The sequence below is a fragment of the Muntiacus reevesi genome, chromosome 8, assembly GCF_963930625.1.
Source record: "Muntiacus reevesi chromosome 8, mMunRee1.1, whole genome shotgun sequence".
Lineage (NCBI taxonomy): Eukaryota > Metazoa > Chordata > Mammalia > Artiodactyla > Cervidae > Muntiacus > Muntiacus reevesi.
Window position 1 is genome coordinate 45,268,260 of NC_089256.1, and position 14,249 is coordinate 45,282,508.

General features: G+C 39.0%; 1 protein-coding gene across 6 annotated transcripts in view; it reads left to right on the forward strand.

The window, feature by feature from the left end:
- The first annotated feature begins 1,116 nt into the window (after window positions 1-1,116).
- Window positions 1,117-14,249, forward strand: part of CD86 (CD86 molecule) — a 65,520-nt gene continuing 52,387 nt past the window's right edge. For all 6 annotated transcript variants that reach the window (XM_065942472.1, XM_065942475.1, XM_065942476.1 and 3 more), the window contains exon 1: window positions 1,117-1,253. In XM_065942472.1, the coding sequence (XP_065798544.1) occupies window positions 1,240-1,253 (14 nt within the window). In that variant the 5' untranslated portion in view covers window positions 1,117-1,239. The remainder of the gene's footprint in view (window positions 1,254-14,249) is intronic.

The window sequence follows — 14,249 nt, forward strand, 5'->3', positions numbered from 1 at the left end:
AAAATTTATGTCTATTATTCTGTGGTTTTCTGACATTTAGTGTTGATTAACAGACCAAGCTGGTTTAGCTTTCTCTGCATTCATCCCACTTGAATTTCTTTCCTTTTCTTAGTTTTTCTTGTTTTTGGAATTTAAAATGCTCATGGTGATTTCTTGAAATGAAAGTCATGTTCTTAAAAATATTTTTGACAGTCTGAACCCTTTGAGTTCCTTAATTGTGTCTTGTGCATGCTAAGTTGCTTCAAGTTGTATCCAACTCTTTTTGACCCTATGGACTGTAGCCTGGCAGGCTCCACTGTCCACGGGATTCTCCTGGCAAGAATACTAGAGTGAGTTGCTATGCCCTCCTCCAGAGAATCTTCCTGACCTAGGGATTGAACCCACTTCTCTTATGTTTCCTGCATTGGCAGGCAGGCTCTTTATCACCAGTACCAATTGGGAAGCCTGAATCAGCTATATAAATACATATATCCCCTCCCTCCTTCCCCTCCCCCCAACCCACCAATCTAGTCATCACAGAGCACATCTTTTAATTTTAGGATGCTGCTTTTTTTTCAGGTCTCTATTTCAGGATCCTTTCTTTGACCAATTTAATCTTTGGCTCTAATAGGAGTGACATAATAAAAGCAGCAGCTTTTGCTTGCCCTCCTTGGTTGTGCAGATCTTATGTGAGAACATCCTCTTGTCCCTGAAGTTCAGTGAAATCTTCTATCATCTTGGTGGTAGAAATCACAACGGGAGGCTACCCACTTCCAATACACATCCATACTAAGTCACACTTTTTATTGTCTTACCATAATCTGTAGGACATTCTTTTATACCATCTTAATAAATGCAGAGGTCTTTCCCCCCTCCTCTGGATAATTATGTTAATTTTTAGGCTTTTTGAGGGAGTTTCAAGAGGAGAGATTTTTAATTAGTCTCATTTTAATGCCATGTTTGGAACTCAAGCCACTGAATTATTATTTTTTAAATACATTTAGACCTAGGTGAAAACACTCAAATGCAAGAAAAGGGTTAAATTTCTTCCACAAGTATTGGCAAAATCTGTAGAAAAAAAGAGGAACAGCCTTTAATACAGAAAGTTACAGATTATGCAGTCATTGAGGAGGAAGGCTTTCACGGGTGTAGGAGGGGTTGCTCCTCCTGCCACTGTAAAGCGGACTAGCACAGACAGACAGACGGACAGACAAGGGCAGTCCATTCCCAGAAGTAACCCCAACAGCAGAAATAGCGAAAATGCGTTTCAAATGGTGAGTGATCATTCTTATTATTTGAAAGGCAGTTGGTGATCTCAGTGTCAGACTGAGGTTGAGGATGGTGCTGTTTTCTGTCCTTCCTGCCCAAGAATGCTAATTGTGTGTTAAGGGCATATTTCTGTGGCAGGAAAACTTGGGAGAAAGCTCCATCTATGCTATGGAAGGTTAGCTAAAGTCTTGAAGGCATTCTTGCCTTCTTGCTCTACCACTCTAAGTTGATCACATACCTCCAAGGCAGGGGAGATTTTAAAAAATTCCTACCAAAGACATTTGACTACTAATTAAAGATGTGAATTACTGGATATATCAAAATGTTTATTGGTTGTCAGGGTTTTTTTTTACATGATTTAATTTTTTAGATTTGCTTTTTAAATATTTAAATGTTACAGTTATTGATTTCACGAATCAGGAAACTTGTAAATGTCTGTACAGGTATAACAAATGTCAGGGAGTAAATTCAGTGGACACCAAGTTCAGTTTGGCCTGGGGTGGGGAATGAGATAGAGACAGTAGAAGAAAGGCCAAGGAAAAGGGAGAGGAGTAAGAGGTTAAGAAGAAAATGCAGAGCCCAGAGAGTGAGTCACAAATAGGCCATGGGAGATTCTGAACAGGACGAGGTAGCAGAAGGAGGTAGAATAGTTCAGTTTGCTACCGGGTATTAAATATGCATGATATAGTCTAAGTTTACTGTGATTTCATTATACTTTAGTCTTTGCAATGACTCTCAGACAGATGATATCATCGTTGTGTTTTATAGATGAGAAAACTGTGGCTTAAAGAAGCTAAATAAGTAACTAAAGATCACGATGGTCAGAAGGAGTAAAGCTGAGATCTTTCTTTCCGTTTTGCCTGCACCACAAGGTTCCTCCAAGCCCTGGCAGGCCCCCATGGCAGGGACTTACTGGAAGAAGTCACACACACCCTTCCTTTGGATGGTGGCAGCTGGGGTCACTGGTTATTATTGTGCTTTGAAAATCTACATAACCCTCATCTACCCAGTGCTTACTGGTTTGGTAGATAGTTTTTCTGCTTTTATTTCAGAAGATTAGAATTTCATTCCCAAGTAAAGACCTCTTTTCCTGCCAGTGAAATTATTGCCCATATAAGAAATAAACGATTTCAGAATTTACAGTTTTTGTGGAACCATAGAAGTGATACCTTTAATTATGCTACAGATGTGTATAGAACCAAAGGCCACTATGTACATTGTTGTTGGTAAGATTCTCTTTGTTTCACAGTGCTTGAAAATTGATCATGAGCAGGAAATTTTAAAATATAAATGGCCAATACTGTTTAGTCCCATCTGAAATAAAAGAAATGGAAATTAAAAGTGAAATGACATTTTTCTTTTAGCAAAGTGGCAAATATTTTGCAAAGCAAGCAAGAATTCTATGCGTTTCTAAGGAGGGAGGAACATTTATACCCTTCTTACTTGTTGATGATAATACAATCTTTCTAGATGATAATCTAGTAATACATACCAAAAGCTCTGAAAATATATGTGCCTATTAACCAAGTAGTTCAACTTTTAGGAATTTATTGTAAGGATTCAAGCATATTTTTCTTGCCATTGTTTCTCATAGGGAAAGTCTTAAAAATAACTTAAATGTCTAAACATAAGTAGTTGGTCAATTATGGAACATCCACAATGAAATACAATGCAATCATTAAAAACTTCTAATGTAGAACAATTCTTCACGTGTTTCGCTTACAGAAAAATAAAAACAAAAAACCCAGAATGTACACTGCTATTACTTTTATACATGATACCTATATATGTTAGTCAGAAATACAGATGATTTATATTTTCTACTTTGTGCTTTTGAATTTGGATCACATCTGCAGGCAGAAAAATAAAGCTAGATATTTAGGAAAACATAACCAATAGCTGGCTTCTTTCAGAAAAGCAGCCAGCTGTCCAGTGGTACATGATCACTCATAATTTGTGGAGTTTCATTGTTAGGGCTTGGGTCATTTTTTATTAGCTTTTTTGTTTCTTGACTGTCTCTTGACACCTCAAAAAACATACTCTCTCTACCCATAAATCACTAGATCCTGATAAGCCTATTTTCATAAAATATTCTATGTGGAAGATATCAGAATGCTCATTTCCTTATTTTGCAAATGGATAGTATGGCTCTAGAGAGAGCTGCATGGTAAAAGGAAGAACAGTGCAAGGGTTAAGTGGCCACACTTAGGAACTAAAGTGCTGGGGTTTCTGTGCCTGACTCTTTCACTTTCTAGGTGTGTGACTTTGGACAAGTTGCTTAACAATTAAAATTCTTTAGTGTTTTACTGTGTAATGGGGAATAATCATGATAAGTGTGAGATTTTAATGAGATAATCCATGTAAGTTTCTAAGTACCTTAGAACCTTGCTGTGAAAAGTACTCAGCGATTATTAATATTGTTTATTACTATTATAGTTAGGATTAAGAAATAGAAGGGAGATCATCTGTCCAAGATGATACAGCTACTTGATGTCAATGCTAGGACTAGAACTCAGGAAGATTTTTGTCCAGCATAAGTATTCAATCTGCTCTGAGCCTCTCAGGGCAACCCTAGGCTGGGCTCCCAGGGGAGCTGACATGAAACAGACAGAGTCCAAGGACAAGTCCAGCCACTTCCAGAGAATGATTCTGATCACAGCAGGAAGTCAAACACTGGAAAGGAGGATAAAGATAAAGCAGCTGAGACCTGAGTTAGATGCAGAGATGAAGCCAGAAGCAAAGAGCTATTGCAGGAGAGAAAAGATGGCTCAGAAACCCTCCTGAGGCTTTTATAGGCCACAGGCTGTGGGCTTCACGAGGAGTCTACATAACTTAAATGAACCCTCCCCCGAAAGGTTGGGGTGATCAAACAGATAGATTGGGTGTGTGGAATTGCAGACATACTGCAAGAAGATGCCCAACAGATAGTTCTCATAGAAGATGAGGTGGACCCTGGGAGGGGCCAGAACAAAGACACCCCCCTGCCCCCACCCCTGCAAGCCCAGGCATCCATTGTGATTATCCCAAAGTCACAGGCTACATCTGAAGAACCATAAACAAGCAAAAATACCATTAAAAAATTTTTTTAATTCCACGGGCAGCAGAATGCACAACTGATTTGAGGTAACAAGGAAATCATTTAGGAAAATATTAGACTAATAGGACTATAGGAAACTAATTGAAGGAGAGGTGTTGAGAACATGAGACCAGGGCAGTTATGGTGGGCTCAGAGAGGAGAGGACGCATTTGGGAGATATTTACAAACTAGAATTGGCAGAATTTGCATGGAGCTTGAAAGGAGAGATCTAAGTATATAGTGGCATCCTTCCCAAAATGTGGATGGGATTGGGCCAGGGGGGAAAAGGACAGAAGTTGAATTCATTTTTTAACATGCTGAATTTGAGATCTCTTGGAGCAGCTAGATGGTGATGTCCAAGCAAACAAGCGGATATACAGGTGTAAAGTTCAAGAAAGAGGTATGGGCTGCAGAAAACATTAGTCTTCAGCATCAGTTATAGGTATAGTTGAGATTCTCTTTGTGGGTGAGATAACTAGGGAGAGGGGATGGTGGAGTAAGAAGAAGCCAAGGATAGAACCTGGAAACTTCAAGATCGAGGAGGGTATATGAGGATAGAGAGTCCACAATAGACATCAAGGAGTGATTTGAGAGAGTGGAACAAGGTAGGAAAAAAGGTGTCATTGGAACCCAAAGAGGAGAGAGATACAAGGAAGAGGACAGTCATACACCTGAAACTAACACAATATTGTAAATCAATTATACCTCAGTCAAAGAAAAAAAAAAAAAAGAGGAGGACATGGCCACAGAAAGACAAAGTATATTTACTGAATTTCTACACTGAGCACCTGAGATACAGAAAAAGTGATTCTAGGGACTGAGGGTTAAGGGCTGATTGTGTCCCCTCAAAATTTGTACACTCTTAAATTGCTTTCCAGAAAAATTATAGCCGTTCACAATCCCACAGTCATTAGTATATGTAAGTACCATTCTTCTTAATGGGACCTCAGGATGTAACTATATTTAGAGATAGAGTCTCTGCAGAGATAATCAAGCTAAAATGAGGTCGTTAGGGTGGGCCCTAATCCAAGATGACTGATATGCTTAACAATAAGAGGAAATTTAGACACAGAAACAGGCATAGAGGAAAGACAATGTAAAGAAACCTGGAGAAGACAGCCATCTACTAAGAAGAGAGCCCTTGTAACAGATCCTTCCCTTATAACTCTCAGAAGGAATCAGCACTGCTGATAACTTCATTTTGGACTTCCAGCTTCCAGAACTGAGACAATAAATTTCCATTTAAGTCACTCAGTACTTCGTTACCACATCCCTAACAATCTAATCCATTTGGTGGGTGTAAATAATCCTTTTGTGAGAGTGCAGATAGCCAGAGAAAGAAAACATGAATAAGTATTTCAGAGAGGGAGGGAGGAACCAAAAAAAGGATTAGGTCACTTAAGCTAAGAGGAGAAAAATATTCCACAATGTAGAGGGTAGTCACAATGTTAATTCTGCAGAAAGGTGAAGTAGGAGAGTGACTGAAAATATCAGTCCAGAGGTCTGTGGTGACCTTTGCGGAGCACTCAGCTAAGCAGAGGGGTAGGTCTTAGCTGAGAAGAGAGGCAGCAGATAGATCACTCCTACCAAACAGTGAGTGACGAAAGGGGACCTCTTCATGACCCAGACTCATCTGTGCTGCCCGGAAGGAGCCACATGGAGACACCCTGGAGTCAGCCAGACAGGCCTGGTGTCTCCTCTGCTTTTCCCAGCTGTCATTTTACATGTTGGATGTTTGGTACTAACATAGATTACATTCTCTTTTGTTAAACCCTAAGAAATGTGTTATTTAAAGCTTCCCAGAGATGAAATCCATGATGAATCTGATGTTGTAAAGGGGATGTTGTAAGCCTGTGGTGAATCTGATGATGTAAAGGAAAAGACAAGCCTGAGTGGAATTTGGGGGATCACTCATAATGTATGTCAATAAGCAAGAAAAAAGCATAGTAGAATTGGAATAGGGAAGTGCTGAAGCATTTTCTTAGAAAGCTTTAAAGTCAGAATGAGCCTAAAATTTGCTTTCTGTAGCCTCAGGATATTTTTTGCCAAGCAGCCCAAATATCACACTTCTTTATTATTGAGGATCAAATTCATTAGGTTTGACTTTACTAAAGATCTAATAAAAATTTGTTAAATGAGCATTTAGTGAAATAAATAAATTAGTCAGTACCAGACAGGAAATAATCATGGGGTAAAACCTGAAATAATAAGGACCCAAAAAGAAAACCTAGATCATTACCTCCATCTTATGACTATTTTCAACCAACTAAACAATAGATCTTGATCAAGAAATTTATAGTTTTAAGGCAGCATGGACAGTATAGAATAAAAAGCTGATGTATAATTTTTATAGTTTAACTGGGAATAGAAAACAAAACCGTGAAGTGACAAGAGCAATCCAATGTAGTTAATAATTAAGTGATTTAAAAATATATAAATAACAAAAAATGTTTTCAATAGAAATTGAAGAAATGCCAATTCAAACATCAATGAGGTATTTTCATTTATCAGATTAAACAGTAAACAAGTAATCCAATTAGAAAATGGGCAAAAGATATAAAGACATTTCCCCAAAGAAGAAATACCGATGACAAATAAGCACATGAAAAGACATTCAACATCATTATCCATTATGGCAATGAAAATTAAAACCTCACTGAGATATTACCACATACCTATTGGAGTGGATAAAATAAAAACTAATGGTAACACCAAATACCTGCAGGAGGTAGAGAAACTAGATCACTAGATATTGCTATTGGGAATGTAAAATAGTACAGCCCCTCTGGAAAGCAGTTTGGCAATTTCTTACAAAACTAAGCTTACATTTATCATATAACACAACAATTGCATTGTTGGGCATTTATCCTGGAGAAATGAAAACCTATGTGCACACAAAAATCAGTACATGAATATTCATACCAATTTTATTCCCAATAGTCAAACACTAGGGGGAAAATGTCCTTCCATGGATGAATGATTAAACAAACTGAAGCACACATGTACCATGAAATACTACTCTGCAATAAAAGGAATGAACTACTGATACACACACAAACTTGAACAACTCTCCAGAGAATAATGCTAAGTGAAAATGCTGATCCCAAAATGTTACTATGTGATTCCATTTGTGTGACATTCCTGAAATAACAGAATCACAGACAGGAGAACAGTTGGTGCTTGCCATGGCTCTGGGTGGTGGGGAAAGGAAGGGACATGTGTGGCTGCAGAGAGGTAACACCAGGGAGTTTTGTGGTGATGGACCAGTTCAGTATCCTGATAATGGCAATTGTTGCATGAATCTATGTGTGTGAGAAAATGGCAGAGAAATACTACATACACACACACACACACAAGGATTATACGTGGAACCTAAAACTGGTGAAAACTGAATAGGCTCTGTGGATTAAACCGATGTAAGTCTCCTGATTTTGCCATTGTACTAGCATTATGTAAAACAATACCACTGGGGGAAGCTGGGGGAAAGATACAAGGGCCCCCCTGTACCCTTTCTTCCAACTGCCTTTGAATCTTTGTTTCAAAATAAAAAGTTTAAAATGTAATTTTAAAACACACAAAATATTCATCTTCACTAAGTATTAAGGAAAATGACAGTGAAACACCAATGAGATGTGTTCATTTATCAAATTGACCATTTATGTTTTATTAGGGGGTCAGGGTAAAAATGCTCAGTGTATATATGAAGAATGGTACTGTCATATACCACTGATTGTGGGATTGTGAATGGCTATAACTTTTCTGGAATTTAAGACTCTATATCAAAAGCCTTAAAAAAGCATATACAGGCAAACTTGACCACTGCCTATTTCTCTGTTCTTAGTAATTTTTTCCAGTTCATTCAGTACCTTTATGCCAGGCACAGTGCCACACATTAGAAGTATACCAAATATGAGTATACATGATTTCTGCCCTCAAAGAGTTCAGCTTAGTGGTATAAATATCAAATATGATGACATTTTTATAAGAGTGACATATGGTAGGGAACCCCAGGAGCACAAAAGTGGCTGTTTTCCCTTTGTCTGTAGGTCTGTGTCTTGGATAAATGCTTGAGTTTTGAGTCAGTCGGGCTGGTGTCAAATAATAAGTTAATAAGTAATTTTGTACTTATTAGTGGTGTCACCTTGGGGAAGCCATCCAGCTTCCTGAACTTTAGCACCTTCATCTGTAAAATAAGGTAAAATTGGTACTTACCAATGCTATGAGGGTTATAAGCATTTATAAAGGATGTAAGTCTTGTGAAAATGAAATACTTGAGGCTTCACATTCTTTAAAATTTATTATTTCTGATATTTGAAATGAAGTCTTTAATTTCTTTGGCTCTACCTTTTCTGATTGAATTCTAGCAAGTGAATTCTTACTTATAAATCAGAAGTTGCTATAATAGACCTCCTAATTACAGATGAGAGAAGGCCCGGCTCAGTGCAAGTGAATAAAGTGAAAGCCAAACCAAAAAAAAACCACTTAAAATGTATAAATGTAAGTTAGGCTTAATAAGTGTTCATAGTTGTAAGAAAATAAAGTTAAAAAAAGAAAAACAAGCTGAAACCCAGTTAGCAGAATTTTCATACATTCAGGCAGAATTATCCCTTTACACACTACTGAAGTATCGATCTGAGGGGCTCATTCAGTGGTGGGGGGCTTTAGGAAAAACATTTGCTTAGATTAAAGGAACTTTGGGCAGGTTACTTACTTCTCTAAGTCTCAGTTAATTCATCAGTTAGAAGGCTTAACAGTTTCCGTTTTTCAGAGGAAAAGGATTAAGTGAGCTAATGCAGGAATATGAAATGTGTGGCTCAGAAGAGTGGCAGTGATAGCTGGGATGGGTAGGGACAGGGCTAGGAGCGTACGTAAGGTGTCGCCCCTGGATCCTTACGACAACCATGTGAACTGAGTATTATTTTCCCCATTGAAAACAAAATGAGGAAATTGAGGTTTAGAGAGGTTTAGTAAGTCACTCAACATCACAAAATTAGTAAGGGGCAGAGAAGAGAGACTTACTCAAAAAGTGCCAAACCACACCAAAAAAGTACGCTGACACCTGACATTCTAACGATGGCCACATAGCATTATCAGCTAGAAATTACAAAAGATTCAATTCTAATCTCATCAACATCTTGAGGTCCCCAGCTGTGTGTCCCTGGGTGAGAGGGGCCTAACTTTTCTGAAACGGTTTCCTCTTCAGTAAACTTTGTGGGTTTGCTGTGCGGATTAAATGAAGTGACAGATTGGAAGTACTGAGCAGAGCACCTAGCTCATAAGCAGTCAGCTGACAGATGCTGGCTCTAAGGACATTTATGGGACCTGCTCCTCTGCTAAGCAGTGGGAATGCAAAGGGGATGAAAGATGTCCGCTGCACTTGCGGAAAGCAGGACAGGAGAGCCACAGGAGCAGTGAGACCAAAGCACAATGAGGGAATCGTTATCATGGAAGAATACATAATGTGATTTTGGAGCAAGGACGATAGAGATATTGTGAAAACAGGAGGGAAGGATGGCCAAAAAAACAAAAAAGTCTTCAACTGTGAACCATGGAATGATTAAATCTTAAAGGAAAAGAAGTATTTTCCAAACAGAGAAGGCAGGAAAGGCATTCTAGACAGAAGGAACAGTTTGTGCAAACGTAAAGAAGGCAAAAGAGTCATGAAAGGGTTTGCGAGGGTCCAAAACTAGAGAACAGTTCATGTGACTAGAGGGTGAGTTATATGAGCTGGTCAATAAAAGCAGAAGAGAACACTTGGATCCAGGCTGTGAAGGGCCTCATCGGTCTTGCTAAGTAAGAAGTGTGATAACTATCCATGAGGAACAGGGAGTAAGTCTTTAAAGCAAGGACATTTCATAATCAGATTGTTCTTGATGAAAGATAATGGTAGGGTAAAGCAGAGGACCCCAACCTCTGGGATCTAATAATGGCTGATGATCTGAGGCGGAACTGATGTAATAATAATAGAAATAAAGCACACAATAAATGTAATGTGCTTGAATCATCCTGAAACCATCCCCCAACTCTGGTCGTGGAAAAATTGTCTTCCACAAAATCAGTCCCTGGAGCCAAAAAGGTTGGGGACCACTGGGGTAAAGCATAGTGAGAAGGAATCAGCTTGGAGGCTGTTGCAATACTCCTGATGAGTGGTGACCAAGATCCTAACATGGGCCGCCAATGAATTGGAAGTGGGTGGCGAGGAAGGGGAAGTGAGGGGGTCACTTAAACTTACGTGTGAAATCCAAGTTATGAAAATGGCTTGGTCCTGTCTTACCACAGTCATCCCAAAGGACCAAAACAAAAACACAGAAAACCTCTTTTAAAAATAATCTCTTTTGTTTGTATGCAAATAGGCCATGCACAGTGAAAATGCAACTCAAGTGTGATGACAAATACAATATTTTGTCTTCACTCCATGAGACATGAAGATGGAACTGGTTTACATGTGCTGTCCTTCTTAAAAATTCCAACTCCTCACGTTAAAACTGTAGCTAACCAGTGCAAGTCTTATTTGAAATTGTTTTTAGTCTTAAACCAGATGTGTGGGAATCTATTTAGGGCACTTTTCAAAAAAAGCTTTACTCACATTGCTGAAGAGTAGGAAGAGCAGCATCATGTTTTACTGGAAAATTTCTTTTAGGTAGCAACACATCTGTGTGGTGGTGGACCTTTAGAATTTTCCAGATAAAGGTGTGTGAAGGGAACTGCAAAAATTACACTTCTATGGTTCTGCACCACCAACTTGAAAATTGCAAATCCAAGTTGACAAATGCATATTTTAAAGGTTCGCAGAAGTCTTCTGTGCTTTGCTTTTGGTTACAGAGATGACACAGGGAAGTGAGCCTTTGGGTAATGCAGTGCCCCCTCCTTCAACCCTGTTGTGAAATGGAAGCTTTAAAAAATCCAGTGGTTTTTTTTTTTTTTTTTTTTAAACAAGCTTAGTCATATTAGCTGTGCTCTGTATGCCCCAGTCTACTTTATTTTACTTTGTAGTGCACATTTTATTTATACTCATATATAAATATTTTGCATAAAAAGGTGCTTTTACAGATCTTTGTGCTTCCCTAAAGTTGAAATCTACTGCCATTTGTTAAAATGTGTTAGTTTTGTTATGTTTATATTCTCTCCTGTGCACACATAGGAAAAAATATATGGAAGTAACTCTTCTAGCAACTTTTACATTTTAGAATATTACCTCATTTTATTTCTTCTAACTGAGGTTATAAAGGAAATGACAAATGTCAAATGCTTTGTCATTTCACAAACTGTTGAGAAAGAAACAACAGTTTCTCAGAATGTGTAAGCACCTATTCTTAAGCAAGGGGCCACTTTAAATTCAGAGATCACAATCTTCCGAATTGAGGTTCAATATTCCCAGGTAATGCTAAGATTGGAACGATATCAGTTTGGAATCAGATATTCGTTTCATTAGATTCTGAAAAGTGCCATCACCAATATTGGCAGTTTATTGCATCAATCTTTTAACTTGTCACTGTATAGATTTTATTCTTTTTGGAAAGATTTTATGTAGTTTTGTTATTTGTTAACTAATAGGCCATCTTTTGTGTGAACTATCAGAGGAAGCCCTGAGATTATAAGATTGTATTGTAATAAACCTGAATAGCTAGAGTATAGAATTACTAAATTAGTTAAGGATCACTGAGTCTACCCCTCCTTCAAGTGAGCTCTCTAAGTTGGGGCCACCCATGATTAATAGTCATGCAGACACTGTAACTACTTAAAATATGAAATATCTCTCAGATAGCCTATCCTTGAGATGGAGGGCCTGGGGAAATTTTTCCTAATTGTGGCCTACCTGATCTAGTTAGAATCTATCTCATGATGGTATCTGATCATTAGGGCATCATATGTAACTGAAGTTGTTTATGTTGAAAATCAGCTGCTGGCAAGTACCCTCACAATATTGGGGCTTCCCAGGTGGCGCTAGTGGTAAAGAAATTGCCTGCCAATGCAGGAGACATAAGAGACGTGGGTTCAGTATCTCAGTAGGGAAGATCCCTGGAGAAGGGCAGTACAACTCACTCCAATATTCCTGCCTGGAGAATCCCATGGACAGAGGAGCCTGGAGGGATACAATCCATAGTGTCACAAGGAGTTGGACAAGACTGAAGCGACTTAGCACGCACATGCCTTGACATTATTAGACTGTGCAGGTCTCCTACAGGATATGGGAGGGCAGGGACCCTTGGCTTTTGCTCACCTTGGATCCCAGGGCTAGCCCAAGGCCTGCACTCAATCAAGGCTGGTTAAGCATTTGTTGATAAATGAAGGCTAATTAAAAAGTAGGAATTCTAAATCCATCTGTGGGTTTTTAAGAATTATTGGAAAATGGGAAATGTTAACTGAGATACAAAGATGGGTGGGAACACAGGTGAAACATAAAATATGCATATTTGGCTGCCACTAGAGTCTATAGTCACTGCCAGTCCCCATGGATGCTCTGGCAGCAGCCCTGATGCTCTGCCCAGTCCTTCCAGGAGGTGTGTGTACACACGGCAGGCAGGCAGGTGGGGAGGGGTGCTCTGGGTGTTATCTTGCTGCTTCTAATCCTGGTCTCTGTCCACCAAGTGAGTTATGAATTCCTCAGTTCCCTTAAACTGCAGTTATTCTGTGACTTCACCTTATTTCTGACCTGCAGTCCAGTTCCCAGCTAGTCGCTAGGACCTGTCCCCCAGTGAAGGGCCTTGTTCCACAGAGACAAATATCTCCACTCCTCACACTGCAGACATCACACTTCTCAGAAACTCTGATTTCTGGGTGTGTTGAGGCCTACCCCCACCCCATTCTGCCCTGTCTCCACCAGACCACAGATTGCTCTCAGATCCTGAGTATGGAATGGCTGGTTCCTCACATGCTGGGGTTGTTGTACCCAACTCCATCTTCCTCCCCTTCCTCACTCACCCCAGACCAACAAAGGAACAGCTCATCCAAAGCTCACCCCCATCTCTGGTACAACAGAACTTCTTTCTCTAAAATGGATGTATCCTGACACCCTTTTGACAGTTTTTTTTTCCTTAACCTGCTTTTCAGTACGTGCTAATGTAATCTTCAATACAAAGAAACGTATTTTGCTGCTGAAGTTCTGGTATGTTTTGTTAAGCAACCACGTGATTTTGAGAGAAAGCGCCCACAAGAATCTTTTGCATTCACTTGATAGAATCTTGCAAATAACCACTGGTGCCTTTCTGACTTCTTAGAGAATATCTAGGCAAAAGCGTATCATGCGTCCTAGTTTTGGTGTTCAGAAGTTGATCGAACACAAGTTAAGAAACAATACACATGGCCTCTTTCTTAGCATGCATGAATGATAGGTGTGAATTTGCATCATGAGAAAGTGAATAAAGGAGGGGCACCTAGAGAGACCAAACAAGCCAGCCTAAAATGGAAGGGGAGCTGTGTTAGAGGCTATAAGTGTGAGGGTCTCACTTACCTTGTCAACCCACTTGCAGGATATAAATACAGAGGCTGCAGAAATCTGGTTCAGAGAAAAATATTCAATAATGCTTAACTATATAAAATTTATTTCAAGTATAAGTCAAGATTGTATCCCCCAAAGAAAAAAGAAACATTTTATTTCTAAGAATGTTCCTCCAGAAACATGGAACTGAAAGCTATTTTTATTGATCTGGCCCTTAGAAAACAATGGGGGCTTTTCCTTTAATTTACCTAAGGAACTGACATAAAAATCTACAGCTTCACACCAGAAAGATGAAAAAAAATGTCAAAATAGAAGGCAGAAATACAAAACTGGAGATTTTCCACTGCAGCATTTTATGTGTGGCATCTGATTATAAGTGTGCAACATGGAGAAGTGAACCTTTGGACTGTGAAATTGATGCTAATTTCTTACCCACTAGTCTAGAAGCCCTCTAAAATGTCACAACATTCATTTGGTTGCTTTACC